The sequence below is a fragment of the Hemitrygon akajei genome, chromosome 1 (assembly GCF_048418815.1).
Source record: "Hemitrygon akajei chromosome 1, sHemAka1.3, whole genome shotgun sequence".
NCBI lineage: Eukaryota > Metazoa > Chordata > Chondrichthyes > Myliobatiformes > Dasyatidae > Hemitrygon > Hemitrygon akajei.
This window is the reverse complement of record NC_133124.1, coordinates 125,251,054-125,276,017: the sequence shown is the minus strand read 5'-3', so window position 1 is coordinate 125,276,017 and position 24,964 is coordinate 125,251,054. Positions and strand designations below refer to the sequence as shown.

Here is a 24,964-nt window from a genome sequence, read left to right as displayed (position 1 = left end):
GGTGAGACCCCACCTGGAGTACTGTGTACAGTTTTGGCCTCCAAATTTGAGGAAGGACATTCTTGCTATTGAGGGAGTGCAGCGTAGGTTCACAAGGTTAATTCCCGGAATGGTGGGACTGTCATATGTTGAAAGATTGGAGCGACTGGGCTTGTATACACTGGAATTTAGAAGGATGAGAGGGGATCTGATTGAAACATATAAGATTATTAAGGGATTGGACACGCTGGAGGGAGGAAGCATGTTCCCGCTGATGGGTGAGTCCAGAACTAGAGGCCACAGTTTAAGAATAAGGGGTAGGCCATTTAGAACAGAGATGCAGAAAAACTTTTTCACTCAGAGAGTGGTGGATATGTGGAATGCTCTGCCCCAGAAGGCAGTGGAGGCCAAGTCTCTGGATGCATTCAAGAGAGAGTTAGATAGAGCTCTTATAGATAGTGGGGTCAAGGGATATGGGGAGAGGGCAGGAACGGGGTACTGATTGTGTATGATCAGCCATGATCACAGTGAATGGCGGTGCTGGCTAGAAGGGCTGATTGGCCTACTCCTGCACCTACTGTCTATTGTCTATTGTCTAAGAGCTGAGAGGTAATGTTACAGCTGTATAGAACCCTGGTCAGACCCCACTTGGAGTACTGTGCTCAATTCTGGTCACCTGACTACAGGAAGGATGTGGAAACCATAGAAAGGGTGCAGAAGAGATTTACAAGGATATTGCCTGGATTGGACAGCATGCCTTACAGAAATAGGTTGAGTGAACTTGGCCTTTTCTCCTTGGAGCGACAGAGGATGAGAGGTGACCCTGACAGAGGTGTATAAGATGATGAGAGGCATTGTTCGTGTGGATAGTCAGAGGCTTTTTTTTCCCAGGGCTGAAATGGCTAACATGAGAGGGCACAGTATTAAGGTGCTTAGAAGCAGGTACAGAGGAGATGTCAGGGGTAAATTTTTTGGTGAGTGCATGGAATGGGCTGCCAATGACTATGATGGAGGCAGATACAAATGGGTCTTTTAAAAGGCTCCTGGATAGGTACTCGGAGCTTAGAAAAATAGAGGGCTATGGGAAACCCTAGGTAATTTCTAAAGAATTGTGGGCCAAAGGGCCTGTTTTGTGCTGTAGGTTGTCTGTGTTGCTATGCTTCTAGGTCAGGAAGTATCTGTGAAGAATGAAAAGTTTCAAGTCATTAACTTCCATTGGTGAATATATCCGGAACTTTCCATATTTACTTCAGAATTCTAGCACCTTCAGGGTTTTGCTTATGATTTAATTACCTTGTGGGGGAAATGTTTTCTTTGCAGGTCCCGAAGTTTTTTGCAATATTTTGAATCTAAATGCCGAGTCTCTCTTATTATGTCCACCTATAAGATAAAAGAGTTTCACTTAATATCAATGATTACTGAAACAGTAACAGCAGATCTATAGGATGAGGGAGTCAATAAGATCCTGGCTGCTCTGAACTTGATCTTGAGCTCACTTTTCTGCCTATTCTTGGGGACCCTGATTCCTCATTGGCCAAATTCATCCACTGCATGTTGGACCTCAATATATTCAGCTCTCCAGGATGGAAAATTCCAAACAGTTATAGCCATAAAAAGGGAGATTGTCCTTACCTCCACCTTAAATGACTGATTCCATGTTCTAAATAAGAGACTCAAAGAAAGAATCAGAATTAGGTTTATTATCTCTGACATACAGTATGTTTCACAGAAGGTTGTAAATTCAGTAAACTCCATTACGGGCACTAACTTCCCCACTGTCGAGGACATCTTCAAAAGGCGATCCCTCACGAAGGCAGCATCCATCGTTAAGGACCCCAGCACCCAGGACACGTCCCCTTCTCATTACTATCATCAGGGAGGAGGTACAGGAACCATACACTCAACACTTCACTGGTGCTGCAAAGCAACAGATTTCATGACATATGTCAGTGGTAATTTGATTCTGAAATGCGTGGCTTTCTGGCAGCAGTACAGTGCAATACATAATGTATGATTAGTGAGGGCATCAAAGGTTCAGGGGAGAAGGCTGCAGAATGGGGTTGAGAGGGATAATAAATCAGCCAGGATTGAATGTCGAAGTGGTGGTCAGAGAAAGGGCAGTGTTCTGACCCTTGCACACATAGCACGCAGACCCACCGGTGTGTGGACATGCCGTGGTGCTCACCAACTAGATTGCCAGCGATGGGTAAATAGCCCCAATGCCTTGTGGACAGCCTTGGGAGAGATGCAGGCTATGGGTGTAAATCCAGATAGCAAATCCAGAGTGGAGACCCGAATCAATGGCTGGATGTCATTGAACATCTTTCCTATTGTTGGGAAGATACTGGAGTCAATTGTTAAGGATGAGGTTATGGAGTATTTGGTGACACAGGACAAGATAGGACAAAGTCAGCATGGTCTCCTTAAAGGAAAATATTTTCTGACAAACCTGTTGGAATTCTTTGGGGAGATTACACATAGGATAGATAAAGGGGATGCAGTGTTTGTTGTATATTTGGACTTTCAGAAGGCCTTTGACAAGGTGCCACACATGAGGCTGCTTACCAAGTTAAGGGCCCATGGTATTACAGGAAAATTACTGACATGGTTAGAGCATCGGCTGACTGGTAGGAGGCAGCGAGCAGGATCTTTTTCTGGTTGGCTGACAGTGACTATTGGTGTTTCGCAGGGGTCGGTGTTGGGACCGCTGTTTTAAATGCTGTCTGTCAATGATTTAGATGATGGAATGGCTGGGTTTGTTGCCAAGTTTGCAGATGATACGAAGATTGGTGGAGGGGCAGGGAGTGTTGAGGAAACAGGAAAGCTGCAGAAAAACTTAGACAGATTAGGAGAATGGGCAAGATAATGGCAAATGAAATACAAAGTTGGAAAATGCATGGTCATGCATTTTGGTAGTAGAAATAAATGTGTGGACTATTTTCTAAATGGGGAGAAAATCCAAAAAAATCTGAGAAGCAAAGGGACTTGGGAGTCCTCGTGCAGATATTTTGTCCTTCCTGTTCCTTCTCCAAGACCTGGGCCTCAATACCCCCTTGTGCAACTGGATCCTAGATTTCCTCTCTTGTGGACCCCAGTCAGTTCGGACTGGCAAAAACATCTCCTCCACTATCTTCTTCAGCCCAGGGAGAGGTCAGAGGAGAATGGCCAGATTGATTCAAGCTGACAGGAGGGCAACAGTTACTCAAATAATGTCTCATTACAACAGCCGTGTGCAGAAGAGCATCTCTGAACGCACAACACATCAAACCTTCAAGTGGATGGGCTACAACATGAGAAGACCACAAACATACTCACAGTGGCTACTTTATCGGGCACTGGAGTATTCAGTGGCCACTTTACAGATACATAAAGTGTTTACTGAATGTATTCCTTATAGAGTAGGAACAAGAAGTACTAATATATCTAAATATCAATAGATTATGCATGACTTTATGTACCATTTTCTGCAGTTTAATTTAAAATGATGATAATGTATTGCTTTACCTTTTGATATTTTGAGGTGTCCGTTTCAAGCATTTTGAGCCAAGGTACCAGTAACAAGATGAGTATATGCTCCTCCAGCTGATCAAACAGCTCTTCAAAGGGTGGCTCCAGTTTATTGTAGATGCTTTTCTGATTCTCGATATCTAATTTGACATCTGCTGGGGCCCCTTCAACCGTGTAGGTGGCAAAAATGAACTGAAACAGGAGGGCGAATCATAAAAAAGATTAGCTTGTAGCTGGAGATGTCCAAACAGTCAGAGTTTCATGTACAAAGTGCTGGAGAAACTCAACAGGTCAGGCAGTATCTATAGTAAAAAACATCGAGGTTTTGGACCCAGACTCTTCATCAGGACTGGGTCTTGGCCCAAAATGTTGACTTGATATTCCTCTCCGTAAATTATGCCTGACCTGCAGAATTCCTTCAGCATTCTGTGCGTGTTAGTCAGGATTTCCAGCATATGGAGATCTCTTGTGCTTATCAGTTACAATTTCCACTATTTCCTAAAATTACAAACTTTCTTCCCATTATACTCCAGGACTGAAGAAGAATAAACCTCATAAAGCCTGGCAGTGCACTTGAGTAAAATCATTCAAAACATGGAAGACTTCTAAACTTCTAGGGACATGGATAAATGGATGGTGTGTCACAATCTAGGGATATGGATACTATGAATGTTGTGCCACAGTCTGGGAGACCTTTCACTCTAATTAGGATTGAGTGGACATCTAATTGGACACAGCAGTGATGAGCGATCTGATGGTTTCCATAGCAACCATCAGGCTGACCAGAGTCAAGAGTAGCCTTCAGCTCACTTCAGCAGTCCTGTTTTCTGTGCTAGTGCAGGGCAGCAGAGGTGCTGAGACCCAAAGGAGACTGGCCACAGGATGGACTCTTGGTGTGCATCCTGTTGAAGAAGGTTACTTGTCTTGTAAAACCTCAGAATGAGAGTCAGGTTTAACATCACAGGTATATGTTGTGAACTGTGTTTTGTGGCAGGAGTACATCGCAATACATAAAGAATCTATAAAGTACAATAAAAAAATTTACAGTGTGTGTGTATAGTAAATTAAATAAGTAGTACAAAAGAGGGCAAAATAGTGAAGTAGTGGTCATAGACCATTTGGAAATCTAATGGAGGAGGGGAAGAAGCTGTTGCTAAAATGTTGAATGTGTGTCTTCAGGCTCCTGCATTTCCTCACTGATGGAAGCACGGGGGGGGGGGGGGGGGGTCCTTAATGATGGAACTTTGAAGGACGCACTCTATAATGGCCAGCTGTCAAAGAACCCCAGGAAATAACTCATGAAAATCCTATGATGAAGGCACTGTGGAAGAAGTGGCACAGATATATGACAACAAGATAATCACCATATAACCATATAACAATTACAGCACGTAAACAGGCCATCTCGGCCCTTCTAGTCCATGCCGAACGCTTACTCTCACCTAGTCTCACCGACCTGCACTCAGCACATAACCCTCCATTTCTTTCCTATCCATATAGCTATCCAATTTTACTTCAAATGACAATACCGAACCTGCCTCTACCACTTCTACTGGAAGCTCGTTCAACACAGCTACCACTCTCTGAGTAAAGAAATTCCCCCTTGTGTTACCCCTAAACTTTTACCCCCTAACTCTCAACTCATGTCCTCTTGTTTGAATCTCCCTTACTCTCAATGGAAAAAGCCTATCCACGTCAACTCTATCTATCCCCCTCATAATTTTAAATACCTCTATCAAGTCCCCCCTCAACCTTCTACACTCCAAAGAATAAAGACCTAACTTGTTCAACCTTTCTCTGTAACTTAGGTGCTGAAACCCAGGTAACATTCTAGTAACACACACAAAACACAAAGGGTCTCGGCCCGAAACGTCAACAGTGCTTCTCCTTATAGATGCTGCCTGGCCTGCTGTGTTCCACCAGCATTTTGTGTGTGTTGTTTGAATTTCCAGCATCTGCAGATTTCCTCATGTTAACATTCTAGTAAATCTTCTCTGTATTCTCTCTATTTTGTTGACATCTTTCCTATAATTCGATGACCAGAACTGTACACAATACTCCAAATTTGGCCTTACCAATGCCTTGTACAATTTTAACATTACATCCCAACTCCTATACTCAATGCTCTGATTTATAAAGGCCAGCATACCAAAAGCTTTCTTCACCACCCTATCCACATGAGATTCCATCTTCAGGGAACTATGTACCATTATTCCTAGATCTCTCTGTTCTACTGCATTTTTCAATGCCCTACCATTTACCATGTATGTCCTATTTTGATTATTCCTACCTAAATGTAGCACCTCACACTTATTAGCATTAAACTCCATCTGCCATCTTTCAGCCCACTCTTCTAACTGGCCTAAATCTCTCTGCAAGCTTTGAAAACCTACTTCGTTATCCACAACGCCACCTACCTTAGTGTTATCATGATAACATAATGCATCGGTTCTCTAGTAATATTGACCCCGTGTGTTCCAGCTTTCTCCCACACCCTATTGACATACGGGCTAGTGGGTTAGTTGGTGACATGGTATAATTGGGTGGCATGGGCTCATTGGGCCAGAAGGGACTGTTACAGTGCTGTATCTCAAAATAAATAGACAAACAGCTAAACCAGACCAAACTAAACCAAGCCAAGAGCCTGTAGAGATCTGCCGTTTTGCTTCAGTCCCCTGTTTTGGTGTATATCCTCAGTTAACAGTTCATCCCAAACACTTTATGAAATTTATCTATAAATTAATATATCTTGCTCTGTATAAAGTTCTTGAGGTTTTAGTTTCCTCTCAAGATACAAGATTCAAAATTTTGTTAATCATGGGTACATTGAAACATACAGTGAAACGCTAACAACCAACACACCCAAGGATATGCTGGGGGCAAGTCAAGTCAACTTTTATTGTCATTTTGACCATAACTGCTGGTACAGTGCATAGTAAAAATGAGACAACGTTTTTCAGGACCATGGTTTACATGACACAGTACAAAAAACTAGATTGAACTACGTAATAAAAAAAACAGAAATCTATACTAGACTACAGACCTACACTGGACTGCATAAAGTGCACAAAAAACAGTGCAGGCATTACAATAAATAATAAACAGGACAGTAGGGCAAGGTGTCAGTCCAGGGTTTGGGTATTGAGGAGTCTGATAGCTTGGGGGAAGAAACTGTTATATAGTCTGGTCGTGAGAGCCCGAATGCTTCGGAGCCTTTTCCCAGATGGCAGGAGGGAGAAGAGTTTGTATGAGGAGTGTATGGGGTCCTTCATAATGCTGTCTGCTTTGCGGATGCAGCGTGTAGTGTAAATGTCCGTGATGGCGGGAAGAGAGACCCCGATGATCTTCATACATTCCAGTACCAACGTAGCATGCCTACAATGTTCAGCAGAATAACACAGAGCACAACTAGCACCAAAACAACTGCAAAACAAGCCCCATTCCTCCCTCCCTCCCACCCACAACATACACGGTCCTCTAACCCCAGGACATGATGTCATGTTCGGCCTCAAGCTGACGATTACGTTGTTGGTGGTGTGGTGTTTGAGCTTGTTGTTTCAGCCCCTGCCCCCGATGAGATCTACTGAGGCCCTCATTCTAGCCACAGGTCTCCATCATTTTCCATTAGCATCACAGAGTACGGATTCAATCCTGTCTGACCCATCCCTAGCTGTCGCTGATGAAATATGCATGGTTGTATTGAAATTCATCTTGCTACAAGCATCCAAACTGGAATTGATCATACAACATTGTTTACTGACCTAGCCAAGATAACAAAAGAAATCTTGTCAACCCTGCATAGGTATAACATGTCTTCAAAGGTCAGGAGGGTGGAGCTGGGGAGAGGGGGAGGGGCTGTCATTACGTGGAATGTGATTGGCTGGAGAGTAATCACATGGGGCAGGTGTTTGATTGTAGAACTGGGTGAGGAGATGTCCATGTGACTTACCTATAAGAAAGTTTTAATATCTCACCTGACTATGACTTTACTATAGACTCACTTTCAAGGACACTACAATTCATGTTCCTACTATTGTTTATTTACTTATTATTATCACTTTTTTGTATTTGCCCAGTTTGTCTTATTTTGCACATTGGTTGTCAGTCTTTGTCTAGTTTTTCTTTGATTCTATTGTATTTTTTCGTTCTACTGTGAATGCCTGCAAGGAATTGAATCTCAGGATAGTACATGGCGACTTTGATAATAAATTTACTTCGAACTTGGAACTGACTCAGAATGGCCCATTTTCCGGGAATTTCAAACTACATATCATATCAAGTCTACTTATGCTTCCATTTATGATTCTAAGATATTCCTCAACACAAGCTCAAGCATGCAGAACAGTAATTGCAACGCCAACTATTGAAACAACAGATATTTCAATGCTTGCCTGTGCTTGCCTCTTGAGCTTAAATGGTTGAAAGATCTCTGCATAAAACAGTCGCTGATATTCCTTCAGCTCAAACCACAAGTCCACACCATTACACCATAGCTGTAAGACAGGTAGAAGCCAAATTAGTTCACAATCACACAGCAGTAGCGAGCCCCTGGACTGTGAATTCATTTTGAATGAATTTAAGGAGAAAATTGGACAGATAAGTGAGTGTGTGTGCAGGAGAGAGCTGGGGCGTGTGGAGATGACCTGAAATTGGTAAATTGGAAAATTCAATGCTTGTACCATTGTTACCCCAAGAGAATATGAGATTGCTTTTTGGCTTCTCTGTGGCATGGAGAATAGACATATCGCTGTGGGAGTGGGAAGGGGAATTAAAATGATATGTAACTGGAAGCTCAAGATGGCTGACGCGGACAGAGTGCGTGTGCTGTGGAAAACATTTGCCTTGTAAAGACAATACGCTGCAGGAACTTATTCTGACTTCTTCCCCCATTCTGATGAAGGGTCTCAGACCGAAATGCCGGCTGTTGATTCCCCTCCATAGATGCTGCCTGGCCCGCCGAAATCCTCCAGCATTTTGAGTTTGCTGTTCTAGATTTCCGGCATCTGCAGAATCTCTTGCATTTGCTTGGTCTCATTGACGAGGAGGAGGTTATGTTATGAGGCTGGAAGAGGTGCGGGTGGATGGGCGTTTGAGGTGCCTAACCTATCCAAAAAAAAAGTTTATTTCACTTACCTCATTTCCTGTTTCCTTGCAAAAATTTGTGAAGAAGTATCCTGTTCTGCTTTCATTATGAAGGGCATGCAGCAGGTCATTAATTTTATAGTCACACAGTGGATCGTGATACTTTGTGTCATGCATCTAAAAAAAATACAATCAGAATTAATTAATTAGTTATGTATAAAGCTCTAAATCTGCATGGAACTCCGTGGCTCTTGTTTCTCCTGCCCGTATGGAACTCCAGTCCTGGAACCCACCAACAATTCACTGGGTGGGAGGGCACCAGCTGGCCTGTAGGCCCAACATCCAACCACATATGGTCTCTGACTTTTGAACATGGAGCGAAGGCTTAGACTCTGGCCCGATATCTAATTCCCCCACAGCCCTGTCCCTAAACCCTAACCTGACCCCTAATTCCTCCTCTCCTTTCTGATGAATCTGAAAAAAAGCTAGTGAACCCCTAGGTACGTGAAGCAGAGACACCAGAGTTCGAGGCCTCATGTTCGGGGCCCCATCATCGGCGGGCCTGGAGCTCATTGCCATCATCAGTGAGTCCTGGGGCCGATGGAAAGTTTGAAGCCCCAAGGTTGATCAGAAGTCTGGAAGTTGAGGTCCTCCGGTCAGAGCCCCAAGGCTGGGAATCTCTGCAAGCCTACCGGAGAAGCTGAAGGCCCAACGTCTGTGGCTCTGAGTTCGCCGCAGGCTGAAGAGGGCCTGCCCTGTGGTGGGTGGGTGTAAGAGAGGAAAGGAGCTTGCCTTGCTGGTGTTGTTTTGTTGCTTGTTGTTATCTGCTCTGCCATGATGGAATACTGGCACAGACTCAAAGGGCCGAATAGCCCAATTCTGCTCCTGTGTTTAATGGTTTTATGGTGTTCTGTTTTGTTGTGTTCTATGTTGTTCCGCCGAGCAATGTAAGCTCTGCTGGTGCAGGAATGCGTGGTGACACTTGCAGGCTGCCCCCTACCTGCACCGCGCATCCTTGGGTGTGTTGGTTGTTAAAACAAACAACATACTTCACCGTAGGTTTTGGGGTTTAGTCAAGAATTTCCTTCAATTCCACAGCCCCAGAGGTTAAACCATGATGTCCAGCTCCCATCTAAAACTCTCGACCTCTTGTCATTGCTGTTTTCCTGCAATTCCCTCAGAATAAGGCTGGTATACCCCACGGGTTCTTCTAATTCAAATTCAGAGTCAAAGTCAGCAGCAAAATAAATTTATTATCAAGGTACGTATAATATCATCAGGCTTCTTTTTTTGCAGGCACTTAGAGGAAAAAAAATGCAATAGAACTTGTGAAAACTTATACATAAACAAGGACTGACAAACAATCAAGCTGCAAAAGAGGACAAGTTGTGCAAATAACAAAATAAATAAATAAATAATGCCAAGAACATGAGTTGTAGAGTCCTTGAAAGTGAGTCTGTAGGTTGTGGAATCAGTTCAGAGTTGAGTTGAGTGAAGTTATCCACGCTGATTCAGGAGCCTGATAGTTGAGGGGTAATAACTGTTCCTGAACCTGATGGTGTGGTACCCAAGGCCCCTGCACCTCCTGCCCGATGCCAGCAGTAAGAAGAGAGCATGGTGTGGATGGCTGGGATCCTTAATGATGGATGTTGTTCTCTTGTGCTTCAAACAATACAATAGAATCTGCCAGATGAAAATGAGGATGGATGCTGCTTTCTTGTGGCAGAACTCATTGTAACTGTGCTCAGTGGTGGTGGTGGTGGTGGGGGGGGGGGGGGTGCTTTGCCTGTGATGGACTGAGCTTTAAACACCACATTCTGTAATCCTGTCCATTGGCATTTCCATACCAGGCCATGATGCAGTCAGTTAGGATACCCTTCACCGTGCATCTATAGAAGTTTGTCAAAGTTCTGATCTGAAAGTAACTGACACCACCTACTTGCACAATCACGTCATCATCCACCTTACTGAAATTCAGTTCCCTGCTCCTGGGGCTGATATACACACTGAAACATTTCTCATACACACACTTGAGCAGCCCAATACCACACTCGTTGTTGTTCCTCTCCACGCATTGTGAGCCATTGGGTGGCAACCTTGCCGTTTCTTCAGTGTTTTGTCTGTTTGAAGTGAGGCCGAGTTGCTAGCTCGACACTCAACCCAGCACAGATGGAAAGCTTGCAGGGAGTTGGCTGGATTCGAGCTGGGGACCACTTGCCTCGAAGTCATGTGTAGATGCCCCTACACCACCGGCCAATACCATTCTTGAGTGCCTCCAAAATTATAACTTTATAAATCTGACTTAATTCCACCCAAAACCTCCTGACAACTATCACTTTTAATAAGAATCTATTCAGCTGTCTTTCTGAAACAGGCGAGAAACAGCCGTTAATGCTCTCTATTGTCCGAAATTACTACCTTGGAATAAAGCTATTGTCTGTCTAGCCTTTCTGAACCTTGCATGATTTCTTGTAAACTTCTCAGACTCCAATGCTCAAGTGAAAACAATCCATGTTTGCCCAAATTTGTCTGATAGTTAATAATCTGGGCAGCATTCTGGTAAATCTCTTCTGCACCCCTTCCAAAGACTCCACGTCCTCCCTCCTCTCCAGGGAGAATAGAGGTGCAACCTAGTGAAAGTTTTATACAACTACAACATAACTTCCTCATCCTTATACTCAATGCCCCAACCGATGAAGAAAAGCAGACCGTGGTCCTTCTTTACCACTCAATCTTCTTGAGTTGCCACTTTCAAGGAGCTTTTGACTTGAATGTCTTTGTAAATCAATATATATTTAAAATTATTTTGTTGGTGTTCTGTGAAACGATTAGTATAGATAGAGTGGGAGCTTAAACATGATTTCAAGTTGTTTTTGATTTATAAGTTGATTTTGCTCAGAATAAGTACCAGAAACTTCAACTAACAGAACAGGATTGAGAAATATCTTAGCAAAGTAACATCTGCCTTTGACCAGTAGAATGAACTGTGAAATGTAGTTTCTGGCCAAGTACTTACTGATGTCTTTAAATTGCGGATTTCCTTTGCTTTCCGTAATGCCAACTCTTCAAAAGCTTGCATAGATTCTGAGATTTGTGTTGAAATATCACATTTTGAAGTGTTAATGTGTCTGAAAAGAAAATAAGAGACAATCTAGAAAAAAAAGTATTAAAAATTTCAAGGAATCTTTAACACAGGCAGAACCCATAACTAGTCTGATGTATCATGAACTACTGGCAGATCAATTTGCTTCATTAGGGCAATCTTTTAAGAAAAAGTGGACAGTTATGAGAATACATGGAATTCTGATAATCTGACAAATTTGGGATTTTAGATTAGCAGATTAGCAGGACATTTATTCTAACACATTTTTAATTCACCTTTGCCCATGTTTAGTTATGTGAATATAGCAGATATTAAGTCCAGGAAGAACCAGTCTTCCATTCTTATTATAAATTGTAAGCAGTAAATTAAAGTTAAAAGCAGAAGCTGGTCCACAGACTAAGAGATATTGATAACAAAATAGTGACCATTATATATCTGCATATGCATTAGCCAAATGTTAAGACACTGGGGCTGTGTTAATAAGTCTGCATCAAACCAGACATCTATGGATTTAAGTAATTTGCACCACTGTAAATTAAATAAACTCAGGAAGCTTGCAATTAGTTTGTCCCAGCAGGGTTTTTTAAAATTTCAGAGGTGTCTCCCACTGTACAGATAGAAATCAAAGTTCAAATAAATTTATTACAGGTTTCCCTCGCTATTCAAAGGTAGAGCGTTCCTATGAAACCGTTCGAAAGCCGAAATGGCGTAAAGCGAAGAAGCAATTAACATGAATTTATATGGGAAATATTTTTGAGCATTCCCAGACCCAAAAAATAACCTACCAAATCATACCAAATAACACACAGAACCTAAAATAAACTAACATATAGTAAAAGCAGGAATGATATGATAAATAAACACCCTAAATAAAGTAGAAATATTGTATTACGATGTAGTTTCACTTATCAAACTCAGGAAGACAGCGAGCCAAAATCAATTCAGAGAAGAAAAAAAATTGGCACTGACACGCATGTGCACGTACACACCTATGCACGTACACGCATGTGCAAACAAATGCCCGCAAAGGCTTCACGGTCATTGTAGTCTTTCCCGGGGTAAATACACGTAAAAAGCGGGCTTCTTTTTTTCGTAAAAGCGAAAATCCTCTTTGGTTAGCGAAAACAGGTAACTAAAGTAGGTCTTTCATAACAGCGAGTTGACGTTAATCGAACATTCGAAAAACGGGGGCCACCCATACATATATGTCACCATATGTCACCCTGAGATTCATTTGCTTGTGGGCAGACTCAATAAATCCATAATTAATAACCATAACAGAACCAATGAAAGACTACACCAACTTGGTTGTTCAACCAGTGCAAAAGACAACAAATTGTGCAAATGCAAAAAGGAAGAAGAAAGAATAATAATAAATATCAAGAACATGAGATGAAGGGTCCTTGAAAGTAAATCTTTAGGTTGTGGGAACATTTCAATGATGGGGCAGGTGAAGTAGAGTGAAGTTATCCCCTTTGGTTCAAGAGCCTGATGGTTGACAGTTAATAACTCTTCCTTAACCTGGTGCTGTGAGTCTTGAGGTCCCTGTACGTTCTTCCTGATGGCAGCAGTAAGAAGAGAGTATGTCCTGGGTGGAGGAGTCCCTGATAATGGATGCTGTTTTCCTGCAACAATGTTTTATGTAGATATGCTCAGTGGTGGGGAGGGCTTTGCCCATGATGGACTGGGTTGTATCCACTACTTTTGCAATTCAAAGGAAGCATTGTCAACCGAAAGAATTGAAGTATACAATGTATTTGTAAATATTGAATTGTACTGTTACCATTGATCTTAAGGGTATAAAATGTGATGTGCTTTGGAGTTTGGGAGTCTCCAGAAGAATGTTTGCTTGCTGCGATGAATAAACATCTACATCACCAACTTCAGTGTCTCTCTGGTGACTTCGATCACAGTTACAACAGTTGGGGGCTCAACTGGGATAAGTTCCTGACCCACTGTGTGGGCAGTGACTTAAGCAGTCAAAGGGGTGAGTATTCTTAAGAGTAGCACCCACACTTAGATCTATTCAGGCCTATGACCACGGGATCACAAAGTATCAAAGAACACAACAGTCAGTTGAGATGCTGGATATAAAAGAGGTGTGTGTGTTTGTGTAAGGGACCAGCTATCAGACAGTTTTGGGTAGCTTGGTGACCCAGGACCACAAGTTGTGAACACTCTGGACGTTCAGGACACTGTATATAGTGGTATACTTGTTTGTGAGTGTATTTGTGTGTTTTTTAAGAATAAGTTTGAAGCTTTGGAGTTTTATACAGAAGGAGTGGTATAGGCACCATGAGTTCAGTGGACAGAAGTGGAAGATTGCAGAGTACATACACTGTGGTTTGATCTAAGTTTGTACTGATTAGTTTTTATCCATCCCAATGTTTTGCTTAGAATGGAATTTAGGTGGAAGTATTTGAGTGAATGGATATACCCAGGTGTATCTATTGGGATGGCATCTATTGAGGTTAGACAATGTCTGGTTAAGAATCCTGACGATCCCAGCCAGCCCTTGACCCTGATCACCACCAGTCACAGACCCTTCACGCCCAGGGAGAAGCAGGGCATTTTATCTGAGCTGCCCTCACTTAAAGTTACTTGTGGGAATTCAGAATTCTGGTGCAAGCTTGAAGAAATGATTGAACCTCACCAGATGATATCTTCAAAAGATGTACATGTCTTGGTAAAAGTGAAATGCCCAAAGAATATGTGGGATAGTATGATAATATGTGGGAGTGTGGATGGTACTTGGGCAACTAACAAGGAGAAATATCGCTTTTTTAAGAGGGGAGTGAAGCAGTGGCTGGGGGGAGGTGAGAGTGATTGGGGAATGATAACACTGGAGGTTCAGAGAGTCGGTGAGACCACCATGGGTCATGCAGAGCATAACTATCAAGCAGATGATGAGTATTCAGGGTAGGACAATCCTGGTAGGGATGATCCAGTCTTCCTGACCGATCAGGAAGTTTTAGATTTGAGGATAACAGTGGGATTGACCTACTCAGTGATAGTAGACCAGAGGAGGGGGAAGCGAGGTTGTAAAGTGTCTGTAGCGAATGTAGCTGCTGTGATGTCACAAAGGACTTGTTTTATGTGCCAGCAACCGGAAAACCAAGCAAGGAACTTTGGGAGCAGACTGGGAAGGGTAAAGGAGATGATATATTACAGCTGTGGCCTATTGGGCCATGGTCGGAGGTGGTGTCCTAAAAAGAGAGGAAGGTGTGGTGGTCGAGACCGCACCTCCTTTCTTTCCGAATACCTCGGCCTGCTGAATCAGAAAAGCGGAGAACAAATTTTAAAATATTTTTTGTTACACGTGCCTCGTACAAAACTTTACACCTTCTAGCAAACCAATCACAGACAAGAGAAAATCTGCACATGCTGGAAATCCAAGAGACACACAAAAGTGCTGGAGGAACTCAGCAGGCCAGGCAGCCCAAAACGTTGACTGGTCTTTTTTCTATAGATGCTGCCTGGCCTGCTGAGTTCCTCCAGCATTTTGTGTGTGTCACCTTCTAGCAAGCCTTGTCACCATTCAGCTTTTGGCCTGGATTTTATCCTTTAAGTATCGCTTCTATCAATAAAAATCACCTTGAAAACTCATTATGGCTAAAAAGCTATTTTGACTAGTGCCTCATTGGGCTTAAGCTACTGATAAGGTGTTCTCCACTGGAATATGATGAAGTAACTCACTCTTTCCCTTCCGGGTTACTGAGAGGGGTGTCGGCTGTGTTCTGAGTGCCACACGTCTTTGGCGACTGTCCTTTTACAGAAACTTTTCTATGGAATTGTTGAAGCTTGTGGTTCTTTGGTGGGTATTTCTGTTAATGATAGAAATAGATGTTAATAGATATCTAATTCATGCCTGAAAATGGTTCTGCTGCACAACAGACATCTTTAAACTCTCCCAAATGTGTTGGCTTCATTAGATTTTCTTGAACTTCCATGAATTTCTTCATTACCCCCAGTGCACATTTTAATTAGAAAAGCAACATTATACATTGGCAGCGACACGAAAGTGTCCTCTCCATAAATGCTGCCTGACCTGCTGTAGATCCTTCAGCATTTTGTGTATGTTGCTTACGATTTCCAGCATCTGCAAAACGTCTTGTGTTTAGACATTGGCAGGAATAGTGTGGAAATATGTTACACAGGTTATTTTATATATTAATTGACACTACTTGTGCCTTAAAGTACCAGTGTATCTGCCTCGACCACCACCCCTGGCGGTGTATTGTGTTCCATGTATTCACCACTCACTGTGTAAAAACTTACCTCTGACATACCCCCCCCCACCCCATACCTTCCTCCAATCACCTTAGAATTATGTCCCTCATATTAGCTATTTCCACCCTGGGAAAAAGTACATGACTGTCCACTACCTACATTTCTAATCATCTTGTACACCTCTATCAAGACACCTCTCATCCCTCTTCGCTCCAGAGAGAAAAGCCCTTGGCTTACTCAACCTGTCTTCATAAGTCATACAAAAATCCAGCCAGCATCCCAGTAAATCTCCTCTACACCCTCTCTAAACATTCTGCATCCTTTCTAACCAGGGTTTCATACAGCTGCAACATTGCGGCTTTTGAACTCAATCTCGGACTCATGAAGGCCAACACATCAAACGCCTTCTTGACAACCCTATCACATGTGGGGCAACTTTGAGGTGTGGATCCCAAGATCCTTTTGTTCCTGCACAAAGCCAAGAATCATACCGTTAACCCCCGCATTCTGCCTTCAAATTCAACCTTACCAAATGAATTACTTCACATTTCTCTGGATTGAACTCCATCTGCAACTTGTCAGCCCCGCTCTGCATCCTGTCAATGACCCATAAGACCATAAGACAAAGGAGCAGAAGTCGGCCATTCGGCCCATCGAGTCTGCTCCGCCATTTCATCATGAGCTGATCCAATCTCCCTTTTAGTCCCATTCCCCCGCTTTCTCACCATAACCTTTGATGCCCTGACTAGTCAGATACCTATCAATCTCTGCCTTAAATACACCCGGTGACTTTGCCTCCACTGCCGCCCGTGACAACAAATTCCATAGATTCACCAGCATCTGGCTAAACAAATTTCTTTGCATCTCTGTTCTAAATGGGTGCCCTGCAATCCTCAAGTCATGTACTCTCGTACTAGACTCCCTCACCATGGGAAACAACTTAGCCACATCCACTCTGTCCATGCCTTTCAACATTTGATATGTTTCTATGAGGTCCCCCTCATTCTTCTAAACTCCAAGGAGTACAGTCCAAAGGCGGTCAAACGTTCCTCATATGTTAATCCTCTCATTCCCGGAATCATTCTAGTGAATCTTCTCTGAACCCTCTCCAATGTCAGCACATCCTTTCTTAAATAAGGAGCCAAAAACTGCACACAGTATTCCAAGTGAGGTCTTACCAGTGCCTTATAGAGCCTCAACATCACATCCCTGCTCCTATACTCTATTCTTCTAAAAATGAATGCCAACATTGCATTTGCCTTCTTCACCACTGACTCAACCTGGAGGTTAACCTTAAGGGTATCCTGCATGAGGACTCCCAAATCCCATTGCATCTCAGAACTTTGAATACTCTAAATAATAGTCTGCCCATTTATTTCTTCTACCAAACTGCATGACCGTACACTTTCCAACATTGTAATTCATTTGCCACTTCTTTGCCCATTCCCCCAATCTATCCAAGTCTCTCTGCAGACTCTCTGTTTCCTCAGCACTACCAGCCCCTCCACCTATCTTTGTATCATCAGCAATCTTAGCCACAAAGCCATCTATTCCATAATCCAAATCGTTGATATACAATGTAAAAAGAAGAGGCCCCAACACGGACCCCTGTGGAACACCACTGGTAACCGGCAGCCAACCAGAATGGGATTCCTTTATTCCCACTCTCTGTTTCCTGCCAATCAACCAATGCTCTATCCACGTATGTAACTTTCCTGTAATTTCATGGGCTCTTATCTTGTTTAGCAGCCTCATGTGCGGCACCTTGTCAAAGGCCTTCTGAAAATCCAAATACACAACATCTACTGCATCTCCCTTGTCTAGCCTACTTGTAATTTCCTCAAAAAATTGTACTAGGTTTGTCAGGCAGGATTTTCCTTTAAGGAAACCATGCTGAGTTCTGCCTATATTGTCATATGCCTCCAGGTACTCTGTAACCTCATCCTTGACAATCGACTCCAACAACTTCCCAACCACCGATGTCAAGCTAACAGGTCTATAATTTCCTTTTTGCTTCCTTGCCCCCTTCTTAAATAGCGGAGTGACATTTGCAATCTTCCAGTCCTCTGGAACCAGGCCAGAATCTATTGACTTTTGAAAGATCATTGCTAATGCCTCCACAATCTCCACTGCTACTTCCTTCAGAACACGAGGGTGCATTCCATCTGGTCCAGGAGATCTATCTACCCTTAGACTATTCAGCTTCCTGAGTACTTTCTCTGTCATAATTCTGACTGCGCATATTTCTCTTCCCTGACACCCTTTGATGTCTGGTATATTGCTGATGTCTTCCTTAGTGAAGACTGATGAACAGTACTCGTTCAGTTTCTCCGCCATCTCCTTATCTCCCATTACAATTTCTCCAGCATCATTTTCTATCTGTCCTATATCCAAGGGATCTAGGACCCAAGGGATATTTGCAAGGGACAAGAGGATAGGTTCACCTGAAGGCAAAAAAAATGGCTTGCCTGCAGCTGTCCCCAACCAACCCCACACACCAGCTGGGCTTGATTATTTCTTTAGAATAATAGCAATATTGTACTACTATATCTCGAGCTGACCCAGGGATATGGAACAGCTGTCACTCGTTGTGATGTTGGGATTGGAAGAGGCCTCCAAATCTTGAGGTGCCCATCTGGCCATGATGATTGGCTGCAGCAATCACTCGGGATTGAAGTGCTTTGCTGGAAAAACGTTTAACAACCTAACCAAAGATCCAAAGGTTCAAACACTCAGTGACCTAGAAAAGAAGACCAAGGCCCTGAAGGAGAAGGCATGAAGAAGCACTGCCAAGGATGAGGAAGCATCATTAAACACCAATGAGTTATAAATCCGTTGGCGGCTGGAGTCCAAAGAAAACGGGCCGGTCCTGGCATTAGAGGACTGTGTATGTGGGTGTGTATGGAGGAACGGGGCTTGCTTTGCTGTTGTTGCTTTGCTGCTTGGTACGTTCTGTTCTGTTGAGGTCCATGTTGTTCTGCCGAGTATTGTAGGCATACTATGTTGGTGCTGAAACGTGTGGCAAGACTTGTGGGCTGTCTCCTTGGCTTGTGCTGGTTGTTAATGGAAATGACGCTTTTGTTTGTACATTTCTGCGGAAGTTGCCGTAAGGCAAGGGTTAACATAATATCCAGACAGCCCAGGCAAAAAAGGTCTTTGAAAAGCATAGCTTCCCTTTGCATAGCAGATTCTCAGAGCCACTTTCCCTCTTAGAGATGAGGTAAGAATCTAAAGGAAGGGTGCAAAGCACAGACCAACTGAGGGCCAATTGCTTTGCTAACTTTAAAATAGTTTCTATTGACTTTTAACACTTGGATGGTGAATGGAGATTTATCTTGCAAGTTAGCGATCAAACATACATAGTTTACCGTGTGGTCAATATCCGTAACTGCTAGTTAATTCAGTATAGAAAGTGCTATTTCTCTGTTCAATCTTCAGTACAATGTGGTGACAGGGCCCGTGCTGTTCTGCTTGTGCACAGGCCCATGGGGTCTTAGTCTAAAATAAGGTATGTTGAATGAGTATCACAACCACGTGGGGGCATTGTAGACGATCTCAGAGATGGACGGTATGTTTCAAGGCTCTAGGCAGCATGGTAGTGCAGTGGTTAGCACAACGCTTTACAGTACCAGTGACCCAGGTTCAGTTCCTGCCGCTGCCTGTGAGGAGCTTGTGTGCTTGCCCCATGACCATGTGGGCTTCCTCCCAGTGTTCCGGTTTACTCCAAAGACATACCAGTAGGTAGGTTAACTGGTCATTGTAAATTGCCCGATGATTATGCTGGGATTGCTGAGTGGTGTGGCTTGTAGGGCTGGAAGGGTCTTTTCTGTGCTGTATCTCACACAGCAATCTGAAATGGGTGTGCCTCCGAGAAATACCCATGAGATACACCCCCCACCATTACGTCAAAGATGGAAAAGCTAAGATTTCCTTTCATGAGTTTTTTGAAAGAAAACCTGCAGGATTTCTTCATAGTCAGCCAGTTGAGGAAGAGTTTTCTAATAGCTTAACTTGATGGTGATGTTTAAGAGAATGAATTGACGTTAACAAGTCAATGATCTTAACCAGCTTGATAGGCCAGGCAGCTGATTTATACTTTTCTGTAGCGCTAATTCAAATGAACCATGCAACTCAACAAGAGAATAACACCACTTGCCCTGATCATGATGTACGCTCACACAATTGTGGTTAGGCTTGTTTGTGTTCCATTTTGATTGGAGCTTAGTTCAGTTCAAGAAGGCACCAAGCTGCAGTCTCCATCAAGGTCACAGCTTACACTTAGTAGATTTTTAGGTTTTTAACCAGCAAGTCCTTGAGCGCATTGGTTGTTAATGCAAATAACGTATTTCACTGTAGGTTTTGATGTAATAAATCTGAATCTTGTTATGTTGTTTAGAATCTCTGCAGTTCTCCATTTTTAGCTAACATCTCAGATTCTTGTAATATTAAAACTAAATCACTATTGTGCCAAATACCTCTCAAAATTTTAGACCCAAAGACTCCAGGAAAGAGAAATTACAAGAGATAAAAATACATTTTACAGCCTGCAATGGCAACGTGCCAACATTGATTTATATACACAGTTTAAGGTGCAATGATAGGTTGTTGTCCATGGGAAATTGTTTTGCTCATATGTATAATACAGATTTTGAAAGCTTGACTTCAAGAAATCACTGAATTCTGCAAATACAAAGTGACACTAACCTCCTTAGGAATGCAAACGATTTTTATCTGATCTAAGGGTGTGACAGAAAATGGGCCTACAACTGGTTTAGGCCTGAGCTGGCGGTCTTGCCAATCCTTCAGTACAACGCCAGCTTGTCTTATCGGGTATCCTTGGTTGATGCAATACCTTGGACCCCTGAAATAGAAACAAAAATGAATACGTGGGGATTCTAGTGGCCATGCAGGCATTGAAGGAATTGCTACTGTGAGTCTTCACTGGAGTTGGAGCTGCAATACAAGATCAATATTCCATTAACCTCAACAATGCATTTTCACCTCAATATTACTGAAGTCAATGTTCATTTGTTTTCAATGCAAGTGATTCTGCAGATGCTGGAAATCTGTAGAACTGATGGAGGGTCTCAGCCCAAAACATTGACTGTTTATTCCTTCCCACAGGTGTTGCCTGACCTGCTGAATCCCTCCAGTATTTAGTGTGTGCTCATTTATTTTTGATGATTAGTTTCGCTTTCTGTCTTCCTTGTCCAAATTGTTGGAATTCTAGTCCTTTCACTATTTCACAATTGGAGCATTGAGATCTGGGAATTCTGGCCCAGAAACCTGACTCCTGGTGGGCTTATTTTGAGAAACTGATAACTGTGTTCACGCCGTAGTAATTGATTTTGTGTTTGGTCCTGTATGTTGGTTGCTGATGCAAATAATGCATTTTACTGTCTGTTTTGAGGTTCTTGATAAATAAAGTTTAAAGTTCAAAGTAAATTTATTATCAAAGTACATGCATTTATGGCACCATATTCATTCCCTGAGATTAATTTTCTTGTGGGCATTCACTGTAGAACAAAGAAATAGGCTAAGGTCAGAATCAGAATCAGGTTTACTATCACCGGCACATGTTGTGAAATTTGTTACTTTGCAGCAGCAATACAGTGCAATACATCATAGTTTTAAAAAACTATAAATTATAATAAGAAATATATATGTAAAAATAAATAAGTAGCGCAAAAAGGGAGCAAAGAAAAAGTGAAAGAAGTGAGGTAGGGTTCATGGAACACACACAAATGCTGGAGGAGGTCAGCAGGCCAGGCAGTATCTATGGAAAAGAGTACTGTCAACGTTTCGGGCCGAGTCCCTTCATCAGGACCGGAAAAAAGAAGACGAGCAGTCAGAGTAAGAAGGTGGGGGGAGGGGATGATGAAACACAAGATGATAGGTGAAACCGGGAGGGGGAGAGGTGTGAAGTAAAGAGCTGGGCAGTTGATTGTGAAAGTGATAAAGGGCTGGAGAAGTGGGAATCTGATAGGAGAGGACAGAAGGCCATGGAAGAAAGGGAAGGGGGAGGAGCATCAGAGGGAGGTGACGGGCAGGTAAGGAGATCAGGTGAGAGAGGTAAACTGAAATGGGAATGGTGAAGGAGAGGGGCGGGGGACATTACCGGAAGTTTGAGAAATCAATCCTCGTGCCATCAGGTTGGAGCTACCCAGACAGCTACCCAGAAGGTAGAAGGAGATGAGTTACACAGCTCTCGTTACATGCACATGCAGGTCAACTCTTTGAGTGATGAGGCAGAAAGTTTGAAGTTAATAACTCATCTCCTTATACCTTAGGCCACAATCTTATCAATCACCCCTGAGGAGTTATTAACTTCAAACTTACTGCATAATCACTCAAAGAGTTGAACTGCATGTGCATGTAACGAGAGCTGTATAACTCATCTCCTTCTACCGTAGGCCACAAACTTATCAATCGCTCCCTGCTGTGGACACTTCCTAGAGGTCCAAGATCCGTCTGCTCCATGACCACTGGACTAAGAGTGTAAATGTAGGAGGGGACTATGTTGAAAATTAAATGTGCTAGGTTTTCTAAAATTAACTCCTTCTACCCTAGGCCATGAACTTATCAATCACCTCTCGTATTTATTTATATTTGCACTTGCAGAGTTTGTTGTCTTCTGCACTCTGGTTGATCTTTCATTCAGTTATAGTTACTATTCTATAGATTTGCTGAGTATTCCCACAGGAAAGTGAATCTGAGTGTTGTACATGGTGACATATGTACTTTGATAATAAAATTCACTTTGGACATTGGACTTCGGGTTTCCAGATTGTTTCTGAATCTCTGTGCTAATGTTGGAACATAATTCTGTTTAAATACACATTTTATTCAAGAAATTCCGTGGGATTGTGTCTGTACTCACCAGTAGAGAAGCAGGGGTGCCACTATGTCTGCCTGGATTTTGCATAAATTTTCTACAGTCCACTGTGAAATAATTGACAGAGCCAGCCTTTCCCGTATCTCCGCATTCATACAGTATTCACCACCGCTAAACAGGTAGCGACTCCGTATCTTGTTGAGATAGCTTTAAACAAAAGAAGGAAGACACATTCAAAACTGAGTGCAGTAGGAAGCAAATTATTTATTTTTATTTTAGTTTAGAGATACAGGCCCTTCTAGCCCAACGAGCTGCACTGCCCAGCAGCCCAGCTATTTAACCCTAGCCTAGTCACAGGACAATTTACAGTGACCAATTAACCTACTAACCGATATGTCTTGGGACTGTGGGAGAAGACCAGGGCACCCATGGGAGAATGTACAAACTCCTTAGAGACGGTGCCAGAATTGAACTCTGAACTCTAGAATGCCCCAAATGCCCAAAAAGATGTAACCTTATAGCAGCAGAGGAGAAATTACCAACTTTAAATGGAGCAGAGTGTGGCACAGTAGCGGAGTGAGTAGCGGAATCACTTTACAGCACCAGTGACTCGGGTTCAATTCCTGCCACTGTCTGTATGGAGTTCGTACGTCCTCCCCTTGACTACATGGGTTTCTTCCAAATGCTCTGGTTTCCTCCCACATTCCAAAGACGTACAGGTTAGTAGGTTAATTGGTTACAGGGATGTAACTGGGCAGTGTGGGTTTGTTGGACCAGAAGGGTCTGTTACCATCCTGTAACTCTAAATATATTACAAAAATAAATACATTTCTAGATATTTACTGGGTAGCACAACAGTTATTTACATTTGCAGTAGAAGTTAAAACTAAAACATAATTTTACTAAAACATTATTACTTGCTATAAGGGATGATAATGGCATGATTGAATGGCGGAGCAGACTCAATGGGCCGAATGGCCTACTTCTGCTCCTATATCGTATGGCTGTATAAACACAGTGTCAGAGTAATTAATAATGGATTCTAATCAAATCCACTTTGAATGTTTTTCATTGTTATACTTACCAGAATAATATCACCAGAGACACAAGAGGAAATGCAGATGCTAGGAGCTGCTCGAGCACCTTTGTTCCATCCAGGATTTTCTGGTGGTCTGTTTCCAAAGAAAAATGCACTGCAAAAAGCTTGGCAGATGTGTACTCCCTGCCTGCGGCAGTTGGTAAAATCCTATCTTTCCCAGAACACACTGGTGCAATTCCACACTGCCATCATGGAGAACATCGTCACATCAGCCATTACTGTCTGGTTTGGAGCAGGGTCCTCTCACAATGTATAAAACCTACAGTGAACAGTGAGAACAACAGAAAAGGACATTGTCTGCAGTCTACCATCACCGCAGGACTTGTATGTGTCCAGGACAAAGAACTGGGCAGGAAAAATCACCCACCCTGCAAACCACCTTTTCCAAAAGCTCCCTTCTAGAAAGCACTATCAGGCTTTTAAAAAAAGAACTTCACCCTATTCTTCCCCCAGGCAGTTAATCTGATCAACAATCCTACTCCCCTCTATCTATTACCTCAGTAACTGCACTGTAAACAGTCTAAATCAAAAAAGTAGGATTTGTAGGATTCTCCATTCAAATGCATTGGTGTTGTCATAACAGGCTGTGATGCAGCCAGTCTATCCACTTTCCACGACACATCTATGGAAGTCTGTCAAGGTTTTCAATGTCATGCTAAATCTTCGCAAACTCCTAAGAAAGTAAAGGCCTTCCTGTGTTTTCTTTGTAATTGTACTTATGTGCTGGGCCCAAGACAGGTCCTCTGAAATGATGACACCAAGGAATTTAATGTTGCTGATCCTCCAATCAGGACTGGCTCATGGACCTCTGGTTTCCTTCTGCTGAAGTCAATAATCAGCTCTTTGGTCTTGCTGACATTGAGTAAGAGGATGTTGTTGTGGCACCACTAGGCCAGATTTTCAATCTCCCTCCTATATGCTGATTCGTCACCACTTTTGATTCAGCCAGTGACAGGTGGTGTCGTCAGCAAACTTGAAAATGGCATTGAAGCTGTGCTTAGCCTCACAACCATAAGTGCAAAGCAAGTAGAGCAGGAGGCTAGGCACACAGCCTTGTGGTGCACCTATGCAGATGGAGATCCTGGAGGAGATGTTGCCAATCTGAACTGAATGGGGTCTGCAAGTGAGG

General features: G+C 42.8%; 1 protein-coding gene across 1 annotated transcript in view; it reads right to left on the bottom strand.

The window, feature by feature from the left end:
- Positions 1-1,133: 1,133 nt before the first annotated feature.
- Positions 1,134-24,964, bottom strand: part of LOC140715396 (regulator of G-protein signaling 22-like) — a 70,285-nt gene continuing 46,454 nt past the window's right edge. The window contains exons 9-17 of the mRNA XM_073027942.1: positions 22,782-22,943; positions 20,606-20,762; positions 15,368-15,495; positions 11,585-11,696; positions 8,620-8,745; positions 7,878-7,979; positions 3,484-3,678; positions 1,273-1,359; positions 1,134-1,157 (exon numbers count right to left, since the gene is read on the bottom strand). Coding sequence (XP_072884043.1) covers positions 1,134-1,157; positions 1,273-1,359; positions 3,484-3,678; positions 7,878-7,979; positions 8,620-8,745; positions 11,585-11,696; positions 15,368-15,495; positions 20,606-20,762; positions 22,782-22,943 — 1,093 coding nt within the window. The remainder of the gene's footprint in view (positions 1,158-1,272; positions 1,360-3,483; positions 3,679-7,877; positions 7,980-8,619; positions 8,746-11,584; positions 11,697-15,367; positions 15,496-20,605; positions 20,763-22,781; positions 22,944-24,964) is intronic.